Source organism: Leuciscus leuciscus, assembly GCF_965113295.1.
Source record: "Leuciscus leuciscus genome assembly, chromosome: 19".
Taxonomy (NCBI): domain Eukaryota; kingdom Metazoa; phylum Chordata; class Actinopteri; order Cypriniformes; family Leuciscidae; genus Leuciscus; species Leuciscus leuciscus.
The window spans coordinates 31825837-31845354 of NC_138743.1; the positions used below are offsets into that span (position 1 = coordinate 31825837).

General features: G+C 38.9%; 2 protein-coding genes across 5 annotated transcripts in view; one reads left to right on the forward strand and one right to left on the reverse strand.

Moving 5' to 3' along the window:
• The window catches only part of kidins220b (kinase D-interacting substrate 220b), a 28512-nt gene extending 15831 nt beyond the window's left edge, over positions 1-12681 (forward strand). The window contains exons 20-30 of one of the 4 annotated variants that reach the window (XM_082147453.1): positions 256-344; positions 696-840; positions 1793-1955; positions 2993-3171; positions 3615-3835; positions 5524-5646; positions 7858-7890; positions 8899-9036; positions 9121-9219; positions 9828-10058; positions 10146-12681. In XM_082147453.1, the coding sequence (XP_082003579.1) occupies positions 256-344; positions 696-840; positions 1793-1955; positions 2993-3171; positions 3615-3835; positions 5524-5646; positions 7858-7890; positions 8899-9036; positions 9121-9219; positions 9828-10058; positions 10146-11288 (2564 nt within the window). In that variant the 3' untranslated portion in view covers positions 11289-12681. The remainder of the gene's footprint in view (positions 1-255; positions 345-695; positions 841-1792; positions 1956-2992; positions 3172-3614; positions 3836-5523; positions 5647-7857; positions 7891-8898; positions 9037-9120; positions 9220-9827; positions 10059-10145) is intronic. The other 3 variants (XM_082147454.1, XM_082147455.1, XM_082147456.1) reach the window with 3 other exon arrangements.
• id2b (inhibitor of DNA binding 2b) lies at positions 12372-14366 on the reverse strand. Its single transcript, XM_082148425.1, has 3 exons — positions 13948-14366; positions 13665-13713; positions 12372-12926 (listed from the first exon to the last, which is right to left on the reverse strand). The coding sequence occupies exons 1-2, from the start codon at positions 14281-14283 to the stop codon at positions 13669-13671; spliced, it is 381 nt and encodes a 126-aa protein (XP_082004551.1). The 5' UTR covers positions 14284-14366; the 3' UTR covers positions 12372-12926; positions 13665-13668.
• Positions 14367-19518: the final 5152 nt, after the last annotated feature.

A 19518-nucleotide genomic window follows, 5' to 3' on the forward strand; every position in this document is an offset into this window, starting at 1 on the left:
TACTTTCACTTTTTATCAATGTAATGCATCCTTGCTTAAATTACTGCTCCCAAACTTTTGAACGGTAGTGTATGCCAAATATATTGTGTGTTTTATGCTAACATATTGTCTAACCAGTAATGGTTGCTCTAACCCTGTTCTGACTAATATGTACTTTCAAAGTAGTTTTTCTATCCTCGTTGAAAGTAAAATGATGCATGACAAAAATCACAACCAATCGCAAAGCCATTTTCTTAACATTTTCTAATGATATAGGTTGGCATGAGGAGCTGGACAGAAAGTTGTCCCAGAACAGCCTGGGCGACCAGACCAAGTTTGGCAGTAAAACGACACTTAACCGCAGGGTAAGCTGATAAATATGCTGTTTTCTGTCAGAGAGCTACTTATATGATAATAATTAGGGATTATGAAAATGATTAAAAGTTATATGATAATAATTTATCTGATGTTTACAATAGTATGATGTCATGAACTCCAAAGACAGATTAAATTGTTCATCCTATCTGGCAATCCCATGGTCTTTCATGCTTGTGCAGTTTGTCTGACTAATCCAATGAGAGTAATGTTCCACCATATGATGTGGTCATATCACAAAATGTTTCCAAATTTTTCCCTTGACATTTCCTTCCCTGTGTTCCTTGATGCTATTGATTTAAATCAACTGATCTCTAATCTCTCCTCTGATCTCTCCTCAGGATACTTATCGCCGTCGACAGATGCAGAGGTCAGTTACGCGTCAGATGTCCTTTGACCTCACAAAACTGCTCGTCACTGAGGACTGGTTCAGTGACATCAGCCCTCAGACTATGAGGAGACTGCTCAACATTGTTTCAGTCACAGGTCAGCATTCACGCTTTAAGGTCAACATGAAATCAGATTTGATCATGTTTATAAAATTATTTATCATTGCATGTTATTGCAAAGAAAATAAATTCTCGGTGTAATCTTTAATTAAAATGTAGTAACTTGCTCTTGCTCTGAAATAACTTTCCATTTCTGCAGACGTCACTTAAGCTATTAGATAATGTTGACCAATAGCCAAATGGCTATTTAGGTCTTGTTCTAGTCTGTTTAGTCTGGTTTGTAATGGCCACCTTTCACAATCCAAACTCTTGTTTCTTTTTCTTATTGACCCTATTTTTTTTTTTTTTGAATATCTGTTTTACTCTGAAATATGTCACTTTAAAGAGGCAAAACTAGTCACAAATGTTTCAGCATTACATTAACATTCATAAGTTTAAGGTCAGTACGATTTTTATGATGCATTAAATTGATCAAAAGTGACAGTAAAGACATTTATGTTACAAAAAATGCTGTTCTTTTCAATTTTTACATTTAACATAAACTCATGTTAAAAAAAAATCCTGATCTGTTTCCACAAAAATATGAAAAAATTATTTTACAAAAATTATAAAACTGTTTTCAACATAATAAGCACCAAAACATCATATTAGAATGAATTCTGATGGGTCATGTGACACTGAAGACTGGAGTAATGATGCTGAAAATTCAGTATAACACAGGAATAAATTAAATTTTTTACATGTATTAAAATATAAAACAGTTATTTTAAATTGTAATAATATTTCATAATCTTACTGTATTGATCAAATAAATGCAGTCTTTGTTAGAATAAGAGACTTGTTTCAAAAACTTTTTTTTTTAAATCTTACCGACCCCAAACTTTTGAACAATAGTGTATGTTGTCACTATAATGTAATAGGAACTTTTTAGATACGATATCATCAAATCTGAACATTAAGTACTCATGAAATGCTCTCCTCTTGTTTAGGCCGCTTGCTGAGGGCCAATCAGATAAGTTTTAGCTGGGACCGGCTTGCGTCCTGGATCAACCTGACTGAGCAGTGGCCATATCGTACATCCTGGCTCATACTGTACCTAGAAGAGACAGACGGCATCCCAGATCAGAACACTCTGAAAACCATCAATGAAAGGTAGGGGCTTTTGAAGAAATATTTTAATTATCATGTGATGCTATGCTAATTTTCATCACAGTAGTTTTGTAGCCCTTTCAAAATGCCATCAGATTGTCAGACACATCATACATGCCTTTTTTTTTTTTTTTTTTTACTTGAGATCAACAACTTTTGAGATCGTTGCTAATCTGTACAAAAAAGTATTTTAATCAGAGTACTGCAATTTAATGCTTGTTTTTGTCATGTATGATTATTATTATAATTTTTTTTGCATGTAGTTTGCTCGTTAGCCCATTAGGGTCCTAGAGAAAAATGTCTCCTTTGGGAAGCTTCCTGGAAACAAATAATGGGAGGCCACAGAATGTCAGATGAAGCCAAGGAAAGCAAGCCCAGATCATTAGATAGGCTTCCCTATGGTGATTAGTCAGATGATGCTATTCATGTAAGACTTGTGTCGTTGTCGGATATGAAATGATTATGGAATGTTCTGACTGCACTCGTGTTTACTTTACACACAGCGTACCAATCACTGTGCAGTTCTCGTTGTGCCCAAATATAAAGGGAGAAGTAAATGCATTCGCGGCATGGGTGTATTCTGACATTTTGAGGGGTTTTATAGAGCATTTTTGAAAACCCTTAGGTCTGTTTAAGTGAAAACATATGAAGTTTGTGGTTTTATGAAGAGGTTTGGCGTCCAAACCATCAGTAATATTGCTGTATTGTGTTGATACTGGCTGTCTTCGCACTCTTCCACTCTTAAAGCAGTTTGTGCCCCAGAAACACAAAATGAAATGAAGATATTGTGCTGCTAATGCTGAGTTATATCAGCATCATTTTCATTTTCTGTAAAACCATCATGTCTTTGGTTTTAACATAGCCTGGCATAAATTACAATCGAGCCTTGCCAGATAAAACAGTCATTCTCACAAGGCCTGCATTGTTTTAGAGGAAACGTGATGGATGCTCCACACATGCTAAAGTAACTTTTACAAACCTTAAAATATTAGTATTGTCTCATGTTTCTCAAGTTGTATCTTTCACGTACTGCCTGACAGGATCTCCAAGAATATTCCAACGACTAAAGACGTGGAGCCATTGTTGGAGATAGATGGGGATGTCCGTAGCTTCGAGGTGTTCCTGTCTTCCCGTACTCCAGTGCTTGCGGTTCGAGACATCCGCACCTTTCTCCCCTGCACCGTTAATTTAGATCCCAAACTCAGAGAGATTATCGCAGGTAAATATCTTTCTTTAAAACGAACCACATTTGATTCCAAACTACATTAGCTGGCCTCTATTGATACTATTACTACCTTAATGTAGGTTAAACCATGTGCTCATGCAGTATTTCATTTCATTTGATTAAAATAATTAATATAATGTTTTAGGCTAAATTTGCTAACTCGCTTTGTTAATCATTCTGGCTTAATTTTAATTTTAATAAAATATGTATTAAACGAAGAATTTTAGTTTATTTACTAAAGTTATTTTTAAAAATCATGTAATTTTTTTAAGATCTTTATTTAAATGATCACGTCCCAAATTTTGGTAATGGGTTTGTGAAAATGGCAATCCTCTTAGAAAATGAATAAAAGATCATATAATATTTATATTTTCCACCGTTGTTCTATGTCGTAAAGCATGTATTTCACAGTTTCTATCTCCGTATTCTCTTGTCAGATGTGCGTGCTGCACGGGAGCAGGTGAACATGGGTGGCGTCACCTATCCCACGCTACCTTTGCAGGAGGTCCGTCCTATTTCAGTCTACAGCCAGCAGTCTTCGACCTGTTCCCCTACTGCCTCCTACAACGGCCCGTATAACCTGCCGGGTGTGTCTTCTCAGCCCCACAGCGCCTATTTCAGCGGCATGGCTGGGCCACAACACCCGTTCTACAACAGGGTGAGTGTAATTGCACAAATAACGCACAAAAGAAAATTCTGACAGGTTAAACTGAGGGCCCTATTTTAACGATCTGAAACGCAAGTATCAAGCGCAAAGCGCAAGTCACTTTGTGGGCGGGTCTTGGGCGCTGTTGCTATTTTCCCGGCGGGATAAATGCCTCTTGCGCCCGGCGCAAATCTAAAAGGGGTTGGTCTGAAGTAGCTTCATTATTCATAGGTGTGGTTTGGGCGTAACGTGAAATAAACCAATCAGAGCGACATCTCACATTCCCTTTAAGAGCTAAGCGGATTCCTATTATAACGGTGGATTTGCCAGGCGCACGCCAGGAGCGGTTCACAGCCAAGGAGACTGACGTTCTCGTCAGGGACATTGGGGATGGAGAAACCCACCCAAATTAACTTCGGTTAAACAGGCGTATGATAATTTGGGTAAATGTGTAAGCTAGATGTATGCTTTTATAATAAATTGTCTATCTATCTATCTATCTATCTATCTATCTATCTATCTATCGTAATAATGTATGATTTGCAAAAATGAAAACTGCTGCTTCTGTGTAGATGAGAGAATCAAAGTGCGCGTTGTGCACACGCTACATTGATTATGGCCAAGCATGCGCCCTTAAAATAGCATATGAATAACATGCGCAACGCGCCACTGACTTTAAACAATTTTTTCCTGGTTAGTGGCGCAATTGTTTTCTAAACCTGCAAAATAGCATGAAGGAACGTTTGCGCCGGAACACGCCTCCTCTTTGCGCTGAACCGCCCCCGGGAGCGCAAGTGTATTTCCTAACTTACCGACGTGCTTCTGTGGAGGGAAAAGTCCGCTTTGCGCGGGTGCAAAATAGGAATGACACATGCGTCGGTGTACAAAGTCAGTTGCGCTGGGTGCAAGATAGGGCCCTGAATCAGAAACTGTGTGTTTGTTTTAATATATCATTAGATTATTGTCATCTCTTTGGGGGACATTTGTGGTGAATTGGGTTCAGTTAAAACGGATAAATAGTGTCAAGTGTAGATTGATGACTCAGCTGTGTTTTAGACGTAACTTTCCTCAGGGAGCTGAGCTCTACCAGGCACATCGGCTCATTTAACAGATGAGGGAGGTCCCTTGGATGAGCACACACCTCTCAAAGTATTCCAGCCTCAGTGCCAGACATTTCCACATGCCCACCCAGACAATTTTTCAATCATCTCCCTGTCCTCGTGTTTCAGTTATTGTTTTACTTCATTTTAGCTTCATTATATTTTTTTTGTTTTGCGTTCAGCCTTGTTTCCTTAAGTTCAGCCCCCGATGTGGAAAAAAAGGCTACACGTGTGCACATTTCCACATAATGAACTTAATTTTTTTTAAGCATTTGTACCTGTTAGAGAGAATGTGTGTTTTTGTGTGTGAGAGAGATTGAGTGTTAGACACCTCATTATTTTTCATGTTTGCATGTAAATTAATCTTTCAGATTCAATACAAGCTAAGCTCAATTGACAGCATAATGTTAAATACCATAGAAAACTTGGAAAGAATTGTGATACAATAAGGTTTTCAAAATGCAAGTCGAAATGATCAATAAATGTTGTTTATTGATTTACCTTGTATTGAACTTGGAACATTCCTGCAAGTATTTATTTATGATTTTCTGTTCAATTTTCATTCCCTAACTTTTGTTTCCTCCACATTTGGTCACTCAGCCATATTTCCCCCAACATCTTTACCAGCTGCCGCGGCAATACGCTGGCAGCTCCTTCCCTCCTCATGTTCTTCCACGTCCATTCATTAAAACTGGCTATCCCAAGGACCCTAGCATTGGACCTGTAAGTACTAGTCATGAACAAAAGCTGCTAGACTTGGTGTTTTAGATAACAGCATAGCACTAGTGTTAGATATTCTTGCTAGGGTTTCACTTGCTGACATACTTTTCTATCTCATCTAATGTTTAATGGTGGCACTTTGCTCTGCAGGTGTTTCCTTTTATAAACATGAATTTAAAGTTTCTTCTTCCCTCTTGTCTTATGTGTCATTATCGTTTTATTTTTACTGTTTTCATGTTCCAGATATTCTTGATGCTTTTTCTTAGTGTGTTAGAGGCACAAATGGCGCAAACCCCATGTTTTTTTTCTGTGAGAACTGTTAGCTTAAAATTAGCATTAAAATATTTTTTTCTAATATTTTAAATGGATCAAATGTTTGTCTGCCCCCTTTAAATAGAGATTTTGGCCTGTCCCAAGCAATGTCATATTTTTGACAATCTTTTTTGACATATTTAAAACAGCTTATTTAGACTAAATTTGGCTTTTTTAAAATTTTCTCTATTAAATTCTGATGTTTTATAACCCTAACCCTCAACAAAACGGATAAACCTCAAGACTTTAAAATCAAGTTTTAGGCCCTATTTTGTACCCTTTTTGTAGAAAGTGCTTCATACCTAGTGTTTGGCATTAAGTCCATTTTACGCTTTATTTGTGTGAGAACAGAAGCAATGTGCCAGTGTTTAAATATACACTTCACTAGTGACGTCAAGCACCAGCTGCCTTAATGTTCACCGGCAGTGGTGGACAGTAACGAAGTAAATGTAATTCGTTACTGTACTTAAGTAGCTTTTTTGCGTATCTGTACTTTACTGAAGTATTTAAATTTGGGAAGACTTTTACTTTAACTCCACTACATTTCGAAGTCAAATATCTTACTTTTTACTCTACTACATTTTCAAAATCAGTCGTTCCTTTTTATTTATGAGTGGATAAAAACTTAACTGGTCAAACGAGCCACCAATCACAGTAGCCTACAACGTGCGCGCTTTGTTTTGAACTTGCCTTGGCGGTATCTACTAAGCGGAAACCAGAGCCGTTAAATATGAGAGTTGCGACCATAGACAGTATATAAGAGGTTGCGACACACACGGCTTGTTCGACTTGAACCGGCGCTACACAGACCGATCAGTTTATGACATCAAAGTATAGAGCGAAATCGCGAGAGCGATTGAAAAGCATACAGTGCCGTCTACTCTCTAATCGCTCTCGCAGTATTTGAATGTCATTCACCGATTGGTCTGTGCAGTGTGCCGTTTCAAGTCGAACAAGCCTACTGTGATCTCGCCGCCGCGCGGTCACGTGATTCGTGTAGCTCTCAATAGTTCCAAACAATTTGTGTTGCCAATGATTTTAAGCGGGGCAGAGAGCAGCAGCTATTATTGCAGCAATTATCGTTAAATACTGACGCATAATGAACATTGCTTATTACGTTGACACTAAAATTACTTGCATATAATAGCATTTTTTTTTTTTTTTGAGGAGTAGCAGAAACACTGCATTAATACGTTTTGGTGTTTAATTTTGTAGGGAAATTGGCTGCTCCCATGTGTATATATATTCAATGGCATTGTGCAGGTTTATGTGAATGTATCATAACATTAGGATGTTCATAATTATGACCATAGACGCTCGTGAAAAATATGTACAGTAAATATTGTAAATGTATTATACCTTATGGGAACAGTCCCCTTCCGTCAAAAATTAAACACACCAAAAATGTATTCAAATATATATATATATATATATATATATATATGACTAATTAATGTCATTTTATTAATAGATTGATGTGCCAAGAGTGACATTAGAGTCTTCACGTAGACTGAGTTAAGCAAGAGTCTTGTGACAAAAATTATAATAGGACATTATAGCCATAAAAAAATCATAGTACTTTGATACTTAAGTACATTTGAAGGCAAATACTTTTGTACTTTTACTCAAGTGAATGTTTAAAGGCAGCACTTCTACTTTTACTTGAGTAATATTTTACCTTGAGTATCTTTACTTTAACTCAAGTACATGGTATGTGTACTTCGTCCACCACTGTTCACCGGAGGCTTTCGCAGTCCACCAGTTCCCACATGCTGTTGAAAAAAAAGACTAATTTGCTCCCAGTTTAAACGCTCACACATCTTTCTTTCATAAACATGAATGTGGTTCCCTCACGATTTCCACCTCCTTTGTCTCTTCCCTCCTCTCCTCTCTCTCCTCAAGCAGGGTAAGGTACCGTCTTTGAAAAAGAAGCAGGTACTGAATCCTTTTAGACTCGGCTTAAGTTCTGCTGCTCTGCTAATGCTGCCCCTCCTCACACGTTTTCGCAAAACACATGCTTAACGCTCTCCAGAGCTCTAAACACTCACACCCCGGCATGCACTATGGGACAAATTTCTTTAAACAACCACAGTGGGGAAGGAGGAATTAAGTTGAGATTAGATGCCTAATATAAAGTCAAAGTACAATATGCCAATTAAAAAACAGTGTCATCATTACATAGTGCTCATTTACTCATGTGACATGCTAACATGTACAGTTTAGTTGGTCACATTAAACTTGAGATCTTCTCCTTCCCCAGAATTCTCACTTTTCCCCCTGGATTTTCCAAGCTTCTGTCCTCATAAAAAATGAAAGTAAACCAATCTGTGTCTCTTTACCCTTTCCGTTGTGATGATGCAGTTTCAATGATGCCTATTTACACGAAAGCCATTGAAATAATCATCTCACAAAGCGTGGCCTGAATGCTAAACTTTTTAAGTATTCTGTCAGAAAACTTTAAAAGTATAGAATCCAGGTGCCACTCTGACTTTCAGAGATCTGTATTTATAGTCCATGTAGTGTAGGTCACAATGTTTGGTTTTGTTATAATTAGACGTAGCTATTTGAAAGCTACATAACACTTAATGCTAAGTGTGGTGGTAGATATGACACTCCAGCACTAACAAACTAGTACAACTATTTGTATCCCTAACTTTTTCTTACCATCTTATCACTCTAGATTTGCACTAGCCTCTTTGAAATCCTGCTGGCAGCAATACATACAAAATGCATTGCATACTTTCCTCTGCAGTACCTTTTTTGATCCCTCTCTTTGAATTTTAATTCAAGACCTTTTGCAACCCCTTCCAACTGTTTTCTAAAAATCTGCATGGTTTATCTCTTGTGGTAGCAGTCTGAGGGCTTCAGAGATCTTTCATATGCACACTGTTGTGATGTAGTTGAGTGGTACTAATAGTTCTGTGTTGTGTGTGTGTGTACCAGGGCTCTGCCTCTGTGGTCTCAGGCACCCCATCGATGCTGCTCAGCTCAATGAGCACAGATGTTGTCTGTGAGCGTGTCAGACTTATCGACGGCATCGACCAGAACCTGCTCTCTCAGTATACAGCCACTATTAAGAAGGTGTGTTTTTGTGAAGAAGAAAAAGTCTACATTGAGAAGAAAATATCTTGTTTTGCACTACATTCTGATTTTGTGATTTCTCAGGCTAACATAAATGGCCGAGTTCTGTCTCAATGTAACATTGACGAGCTGAAGAAAGAGATGAACATGAATTTTGGAGATTGGCAGCTTTTCAGGACAACGGTGAGTAGTTTTCTCTGATTTATATAAACAGTACTTCAGATTTCTACATGCCTTGGCAACATTTTCATTGGCCCTGGCAGAAAAAGTAGAAATGTCATTTTTAAATGAATATTTATGCTTATCATAAATGCAAAATTTATCATTTTAAATGTATAATATTTACATTTGTGTGTATTTATTTTTAGATTTATTTATTATTATACATTTGTATCATACATATATTACATTTTTTATACAAAAAAATGCAATAGCTTGAAACAGGATAGCCATAAGTTCATAAACCATTTTGCTGGAAAAAGATGGCACCCATGGCTGACCATTACAGATTGGCTTGCCATTTTGAAACCATTCTTACTGATGCTCCTAAGACAATCACACATCATTCTTGCGAATTTAACAAAACCTCATCCATGTTATCCAGTTCAGTTATTTTACCTAGCAGAATTCACAACTAAATCTCAGACAAAACCAAACTTTTAAGCTTGCGAGGCATACATAATACATGTACATGATCAAGAAATTTAAGATATAGTACAGTACAGTTAATAGGCCTCATACACTCTCACATTGGCCCTAGATACTGGTGTAATGAAGTTGATGTTTTGCAGGTGTTGGAGCTCCGTATTGTGGAGAGCCAGATCCTGCATGAGGAGGCTCCAAGTGAGCAAGGCAGCAGCACTGTTGGCCATGTGGAACCTTGCAGGCACACGGGAGCATCCGCTCTCGGAGGAACTGGTAACACGGACACCTCACCCATGTACAACTTCAATCTCAGCTTTGAGGAGCTCAGTAATGTAGGTTTGGAGGAGCCTCCTAGACAAGCCAACCCTACATGGATGGTAAGCGTTTCTTCTCAGGTTCTTGCGATCCTTTTTTCAAGCCATTACATTTTAGACATTTGTTTCAACATCTCTTGTCTTCTGTAGGCCACAACTCATCGAACACCTAGCATGTCCAGCCTCAACTCTCAGGAATCCTCCAATGAAATTTGCAAGCTAACAGACAAGCAGCAGGCAGAGTATCGCAATGCCTACGAGGAATACATTGCCTCCATGGCTCAGATTGAGGTAGGAATGGAGAAGCCCGTGCCACCTTTTGTTACCCAGCTAATGCAATCCATCTCTGAGGACAAGAAGAAGGATGGAGGTGACCAGGATTCGCGCAAATCCATTTCAAAACGAGGGAGCAGCAAGTCCACGACCGATAATACCGACTACGCCTCGCCAGACACAGCCACTTTAGATCCCATAACAGAAGAGGATGAGAAGGTTGACCATGGGTCATCAAAGTCCCTTCTGGGACGCAAGACGTCTGGAGAGAAGGTGAGCCTCTTCCAGGGTGCTGATCTGAAGCTGAAGGCTGGCGGTGGTTTACGCTACCAGAAACTTACTAGTGATGACGAAGAGTCTGAAGAGTCAGACAATGCCCCTCTGCTCAAGGATGGAAAGAAACCTGATCCCAATGCCTCCAATGCTGAAGATCGATCTCTATCCAAAGGTAAAGATTACCTTTCAGATAAGAAGGATTCTTCTGACTCGGGCGTCCGCTCCAATGAAAGCTCGCCCAACCATTCCCTGCAAGACGAAGAGGCCGACCTGTCACAGTCTGAGAGGGCTAATCTGATTGAGCTAGACGAGGAGAACTCAGCCCCAAAGCGAGGGCTGCCGAGTAGTCTGAGTGGCCTCCAAGACCCAGCAATCGCTCGCATGTCCATCTGCTCAGAGGACCAGTGCAGTCTTCTGGCCAGCAGCCCTGAAGAGAGCTGGCCTTCCTCCAAAAGTTATAACCTCAACCGTACACCCAGCAACACCACCCTCAACAACAACACAAACGCCCAACAAGGAAACAACGTTCACCATCCCAGAGATAGCTCCAACACCACCTCCATGACCACTGGAAGTGATGTGATCATAACTCCTGGATCCAGCACCACCTCCGCCACTACCCAAAATGAGAACATCCGTGTGGTGCATCTGAAGAGGGGACTTAAGCCTGGAGATCCTCCTGAGATCCTTAAAGTGTCCTCTGAAACAGTCACCTTCGGAGAAGAGCGAGAAAGTATCCTGTAGGTGACGTCTGGATCTATTGCAGTCTGGTCTTATCTGGTGAATGTTTTGTGGTGTCAACGCATGTTTGGTGTAATGCTTAAAGATGTGTAACAGTGGTTATTGTGACCTTTTTTTTAATGTGAAGTGTAGTTGAAGTGGTTTTTATTCACATCAGACCATCACCCACTCATCATCTACCTTGTTATAGTTCTGTATTGTTCTGTATAGTTTCCAAACAGTATTATTAGCTTAATCACATATTGATGTCTCCAGTTGAACGACTATAAAGCATTTTGGAATCACATCTGTAGGAGAATAATCAGTAATGGAAAATACTGTAGTACCTTGTCATGATAAAGCTACCTTAACTTGGTGTAAAATCCATTAAAAGTATGACTATGAGCATCCAGTGTTGTATTGAGTTGTCCTGCACGCTGTGATTGTGCTGTAGTTACAGTAGTATAAGCAGTGACGAGCATGTGTCAGACTGCAGTAATAAATTAGCCAGTAGAAACTGCATGACATGTGACGTGTTAAATGTACAATTGGCAGCCGTCTTGAAAACTAAAACGTGTTTTGTGATGATTGTCTTCAACATGAAATTAAATAAACCTGCATTGACAGTAACCATGTTTCTTGAGTTTTTGTTTGAAAGTACTGAAATAAACATTGTAGGCTACACACTGCAGAAATGAGTTCCCACGAGATGATTTGCTAAGAGCAAACTTATTTTAGTACTCTGAATTACAGATGGGTGGCACCAGTTCATGCATTACAATTATATCCCACACCCTTAACACTTGTGAGTGGCCTTTCAGTGTGTGAATTATTTAATGACTCAGAGGTTGACTTTTTAAAGGAATTTGCATACATTTTCAGAGTAAGATTCGTCTTACACAATCTAATTGTTTTCTGTGCCCCTAGAGCCGTTAGACAAAACATTTTAAATCAAATAAAATGTGTTATTCATTGACTCGTAATGACAGTATACTTATTTATTTCTTGATGCACCACCCACCCTTCCCAAAACCCTTATAATTTGGACCGTGTAGTCTTTACATTACAAACTTAATGACAAGAGAGTAGCGTCACACACAGCCAGTGAACGGTAATAAGTTAATACGCTTTATGCATTTGCAAAAAAAATGAAAAACAACAAAAACAATGCATCTATAGCTGAGACAAGGACACTGAATTCATACTTCTCATTTAACTATATACAGTATAAAAGTGCCATTTACGTTGTAATTATAAAAAATTTCTGTAATATTATAAACATCACATTTTCAGCAGAAAGAGAAAACAAAAAAAGTACATTTTTACAGAGTTCGCAGTCTTTGACGAACTGGATTCTAGCAGTTAAAATGCGCGCTCGTTCTGCGCTTCATCTTGATAACATAAAAGCAACAAAAACCTGCTTTTTGAGATTGTTTGCTTAATTAAGGGGTTCCTTTAAAATATCTCCAGTCTTTTTTCTTTTTCTTTTTTTTTTGTAATCTTCCTTTGGAAGAAAGAATATGAAAGTCCGTATATAACTAACCCAGAAACTTTTTATGTCCGTTTGAGGGAAGTCCTTTGTCATTCAAGACGAAATCCAGGCGAATGACACGGGACAAAAAAACACAAAAAGCCCCTGTTTTTGCTCCATGCCCGAAACACCTGCAAAAGATAGTGTTTGAGAGAGAGAGGGAGAGGGAGAGGGAGAGAGAGAGAGAGAGAGAGAGGGGGGTGTTTAGAGAAGGCAAAAGGACAGAGATCCGGAGTTCCGGACAGACTGGCGCCAGGGAGGAAGCCACAGGACTTTTTTCTCGGACTTTAACCAAACACTAGTGAAATACCGGGCAATCCCATACAGCCAGAGTCTACACGAGCATCTGACATGCACATTAAAATAACGTTTAGAAAAGTATTTTTCTCATTTTTTTGAGCGAACCAACCATAACTTTAACAGATAAGCTAATCTTGTACATTCTGAAATCAAAGTTTAATGATATTTCTAAATATTGTAATGAAAGAAGTTGTTCTAGTCTATCATGCTTAATGACTTAATAAAGCTATAAAATCGTGCATAAGGCATAATGGTAACACTTTATCTTACAGTGTCTTTGTTGCATAATGTACTTACCATAGTAATAACAGTAGATTATGCATAATTACATGCAAGAAACCCTAATCCTACCCTAACCCTATAGTAAGTACAAGGTGTTAGTTAATATTACTCAGTAGGCTACTTACATATATAATTACACTAAGAATGACACCTTGAAGTAAAGTGTAACTGGCATAATAAATATGTGCAGGTGCACCGCGACACTGACAAACAGCCACACGTGCAAAAGTTTAACTCTGTTACTCATGTGAAAGCAGAAGCACAGTGTAGTAAAGCATCCAACTTACCATTTCAACGAGACAGGGTTAAGAGGTCATCTGTTGGAGGGTTACTGGGCTGTTAATTAACAGAAGTAAACAATGATTTTCAGTGGAGCACCGACGTTACATACAGCATTATGCATTTTAATGAGCAACATTAATGCGGAAATTACATAGCAGCATGCATATTACAACTGTCATTCAGATGTTACTCCTTTTTCTTAACTCGGTTATTTAATTTTTCATTACGCCAATATGAATCACTTTTGATATTTACCTCCAGGAAAGGTTTTGTACAAACTTGCTTTACCTGGAAGGAGATGATGCTGATATCAGCTCCGAGTGATCTAACGCTCATTTTTGGAGGGCTCTGTCCGTGGACCTGCTGTTGCGGGTTCTGGTCCAGTGCGATCTGAAGATCCAGAATGTAGTCTATGACATGCTGCAAGATCTCCATCTTACTCACGCTCTTGTTCTGCGGTAAACTCGGCACGAGCTCCTTCAACCTGCTGTAGCAGTCATTCATGTTGTACAGTAGACTGAGCGGGTCGTCCGAGGAGCTCTTGCTCCGTGAGATCCCGAGATTATGCTCCGAAAAATACAAGGCGGGTTTCCTTATGGACCTCACCGGACTGACTGCCTTCATAGTGGATACCGATGTTAAGATTATTTTCAGGGCATTCGATTCTCCCACTGATCTGTGCTGGAAGCTTGTTGTCAATGTGTTTATATAGCAACCGAACTGGGTTTGTTATAAGGCATAAAGAATTAAGCGGATTGGTCGATGAGACGACGTCACTCTGTGAACCGGGGCATCAACATTGGCCAAATTTGCAGCACGTGAGCACCTCCTCCATCCTCTGCATTCTTTACTCGTGCTGAACGTACTGAAGAGTATCTGCGTGCGCAGAGCAGACACATAACATAACATCACATGTTTATATTGGAACGTACTGATTTTACCAGGGATACACACGTATTAACCAGACGTCAGTTTTGTTGCCACTCTCATCCAGCCATTGCATGGACTTTTAAAGACTTTTGCAAACGAGTTGTTTCACTGATTCAACAAGCCAAGCGTAAATATATTTATGAGCTTGTGAACAACTACTTTTGATTTGTGAACTAATACGCCTGAAAACCAGTCATATGGGGTTAACCAGGAGTGATGAGGCGAACTGTTTAAAAATAAAACTTGACTGAATGACAGTTTTATTAACACAAACCATACAAAGCAATAGTTGTTTTGAATTTATTAGCCTACGTTTTCGAGAGATGAATTTTCGAGAGATTAATTAACAAACTGAAAGAAAGCCTACACAATAAATTACAATACACAACTTTATTAATCAAATAAAATGCATTAATTAACCGGATTGGATGTCAGGGGACACTTGATGACGCAATTACATGTGACGTAGGCTAATTGGAACCTCTGAATTGTTTTCCTGAGAGCCGGTTCTTTGAGAAACGACCTGTTCGAAAGAACCAAGTCCCGGAAATGAACCGAAGTGCCCTTGCCCATCACCCGTGAACGCGCTCCCCCGTCCTCGCGACTCTCTGGCGCCAAGCTTGTACTCTCGGTTGCCTCTTTGACTTTCAAACAAGCGTCAGAGCTGTGTGTGAACGCGCGTACTCTTGTCACTCTCGAGTTCTTGCCTGTGTGCACCTGCAGGACATTGGAACCCCTCTCTTTTCCTCATCTTCTCTTTTTTTAAGCCTTTGATAATTGCCATCTCATGCACAATCAAATAAACAATGTTTCATTGGCTTGGGATTACGCAGAAACCTTTTCATGCACAGTAATTGACAGCACTATTTGCAGATCCAGCAGGTCAAGTGCAATGCTCAGGGACACAATCCCTACCTGAGACTGAACCTAAACACTGTTTTTGCATCACATTTCATTAAGCTTACATATTTCATTACCATTCTGAGCATGCATGGTTCATTTAAAACTTGCTTCATTTTTCATGTTATTCATATGATAGAATATTTCCTATTTATGTCACAGTGACCTAACGTTTAAAAATGTAAAATATTCCTGTAGTAGTAGAATGGGAAATGTTTTCTGATTTTATTATGCAAAGGAAGAGTCTGTGAGCCATCACGATGTACTAGTATCTTACAATTACACAGCGGTGAGTGTTTTTTGACCTTTTCCTCCAGAGACTATCAGTGGTGCAAACACAAAGGAATGTGTCTAACTTTACATGAATGAATGGCATCCCTTGGAGCATCACACAGAACTAAGAGCTAGGCTTTCTGGCTCTCCCTGTGCCCATTACTGAAGTACACAAGCCAAAAAGAATAGAGTTTCAGGATAATGTTCTTTTCTCAGCTGTTTCAGGGAAATGTGAGCAGAAGAACATGTTTTCTCAATCCAGAGTGCTCCTGAAGTCATGCCAATTTTCAGAGTGTGTATTCTGAGAAACAGTCATTTCCAGTATCAACTTATGGCCCCACATTCTGGCTCTGTACCCTCTGTGTGTGTTTGTATGAGGTTGAGTGTCAATAATAAGTGATCACTGTACAAAATGCTGCAGCACTGAACATTAGTTTGCATGCAGTGTGAAATAGTCTATTGTTAAGATAGTTTTGCAAGGGCTGTTCACTAGTATTTGAAGTAGATAGGCCTCATTATGTAAATAAAAATAATTAAATAAAAATGGTTATTTTTGCTTAGATTCATGTACTCAGTAGGTAAAAAAATTAGTGCTTCAAATCGAATAATCACGATTAATCGCATCAAACAGGCAAGTTTGTGTTTATATAATATATGTGTATATATTAACCCTCTACTGCATAGCGTTGCCCCCAGGCAACGGAAAGTTTTCTTAAGCCCTGTGTTCAGTACATTTTTCTTTAAATGATTGCAACCAATTAGAATGTTTGAAAAAGTATCAAAGAACAGTCCAATAAGGTTTGGGAGTCACTATCAAGCACCATTTGAAGGCGGGACGTCCTTTTCTGACACATGGTCACAGGAGCACATGGTGTGAGATGAAAGCAAGATTATTTGCTTTAGTAATCATATTTAAAATGACATGAACTGTACATAAAAAATATGTGTGTGTGTATGAAGGTGTAGAGAAGCCTTTTGGCAGGTTTTGTGAATTTCTTTTTATTTTGCATGTTCACAAATTCAGTTTTTCTTTTTGTTGCCTCAGGGCAACGTTATGCAATAAGGGGTACTTTTCAAGGATGTCTTGGACAATACCTCACAATGGCAAATAATGTGTTACAAGTAGGGAAGATGTAGGGTTCCTGGGTGCACAGGAACACCCAAAGTCACCAAAGTGACACTAATGTGCAGCATCCACAGTCATGTTAGAACAGAAAGGGGCCATCTACAAACTGTTCCCACAAAGTTGGGAGCATGAAATTGTCCAAATTGTCTTGGTATGCTAAAGCATTAGGAGTTCCTTTCACTGGACCTAAGGGGCAAAGCCCAACCCCTGAAAAACAACCCCACACCATAATCCCCCCTCCACCAAACAACCCCACACCATAATCCCCCCTCCACCAAACAACCCCACACCATAATCCCCCCTCTACAAAACTTTACACTTGGCACAATGCAGTCAGGCAAGTACCGTTTTCCTGCCAAACCCAGACTCGTCCATTGGATTGCCAGTCAGAGTTATTTAAGTGTTTTTCCCTTTTTACTTAAATGATTTCTTGACATTTTTTAATAATTTTTTTTATTTTTGTATTGCTCTCTGAGAATTGTATAATGATCATTTTCTCTATGATTCTTTACCATTGTTGCATAACGTTGCCCTCAGGCAACAAAAAAATATTTTGGGGTGGGGGGGTTGGGGGAGGGACATTTTTCAATAAATCAATAAAATGTTCCCAAATGAGCCAGGAAATGATGTGAAATAATTTTTATCATGTGTCATCAAAATTCATGCAGTAGAGGGTTATATTATATGTATATTATATATGTGTGTACACTCCCATTTATGTATGCATATATATATACAGTATATACACACACACACACACACACACACACACACACACACACACACACACGTATATATATGCAAACCATATCCAAACCATGTTTGCCGCACACGTCCTGAAAAGTGATGCCAAAACATTTCGATTGCCCCCAGGTGGCTGGTCCCAGTATAGGTCATAAACCCCGCCCTCTCCATGTAATCAAATGGTATGTGAGACAAACTAAATAATAAAATTACACAAAAAAATGTTTTTCCCTAAATACGGTTTCTGTCATTATAGATCGTTTTTTATCGCGCTGATGTAAGTTAAAGTGTTTGTTTTTAAAATAAGTTTGTTTTTAGTTAGTTATTTGATGCTATAAAAACGGGTGTGTGACGTCATGATTGACAGGTGTGATTGACAGCTTTAAGTAGACAATGAGGCACCAACGGAGGAGATTGGAGCTTTTCATTTCCCATAACTGTTTAACTGTATGTCAGCGCCATATTGGGACATTGCTGGCTTCACTTTTCTACAGTGGAAGAGAGTGAAGGTGCGTCGTCCATCTTTTTTTACAGTCCATGTTCTGTATGAGTTTCTTTCTTCTGTTGAACACAAAAGAAGATATTTTGAAAAATGTTGGCAACCAGACAGTTGATGGCACCCATTAACTTCCATAGTAAGGTTTGGAACAACATGAGGTTGAGTAAATTACAAAATGTTCTATCCCTTTAACATAAATGTAACAGGATGTGCTACTTTGTATTGTGCCTGTACCCATATCAACATGCATTTGCTGATTACGTGCCTCAGCAGAGACTTCTAAAAGCAACAGTTGCATGTTTCTACATCTGTCACATCAGATCCAGCCAATGGTGATGCCCTCAGGTGCAGTCGTTTACATGCTCTTTTAGTTTGAGCCTGAGAGATGCCTTAGGCATGACTTCACAGGACAGGTGCTGTTTGCCCTGCTGCCCCAGAACTGTGCCGAAACATCAAAGGTGGGAATCAGAAGGATCGTTGAAGAAGAGGTTTAGATACTACATCTGAATTGACCTCAGACCTGTTTCAGGTAGCCATGTGCTTAAAACACATAGATGCCATGTGAAGAAAGACAGGGAAGGGTTTGCTCAAAAAGACTCATGTGGAAATATACTTTCACACTTCAGGGGAGAGGTCACACCTGACTGTTAGTAAAGAATGCGAGAGGAAGCTAATGTAGTTGTGGCTTTCATCACAGATGATGGATCGAGCTGTGGCTACAGTCTCTTTCTATACCAGGAATTAGTGCTGACCTCCAAATGACAGCAAATAAATACGCGCACACACACCAATGTTCAACTATATTGAACTTACTTAAGGGGGCAATGTGTTTAAAAAAAAAAAATATAATAATAATAATTTGCAACTATGCAATGAAATAATGTATAATTTCATCAAATCCATAGTTTTGTTGGCACAAAAACATTTAGGGGTTTTAAACAAATGAACAATCCATCGATCAGTGGGATAGTATCAAACTTAACTATTGAATAAAAAACAACAACAATTGAAAACAGTAGAGACTTGAATTGGTGAATCCTTTTGTAATCTGCTCGTCTAAATGAAGCAGTTCTCTTTAATTAAAAATAATTAATTCAATAATACATGTAAGAGTGAACAGACCATCTAAATGAACCGATTCACTGGAATGATTCAGACTTTTCAACTCTGCGTATGAGAGAGAAAGAGGACCGTTTAGGATGAACCGATTAAGTAGAATGAACTGACTGTTTAGGATGAGATGACTCACTAAAATGAATTGGACTTTCCAAAGCTACATTTAAGAGAGAGGAAGGTTTAGGACAGTGGTGCCCAATCCTGTTCCTCGAGATCTACCTACTAAGGATGCACGATATATCGGTCTCGGCTGTTAAAGTCGATAAATAAT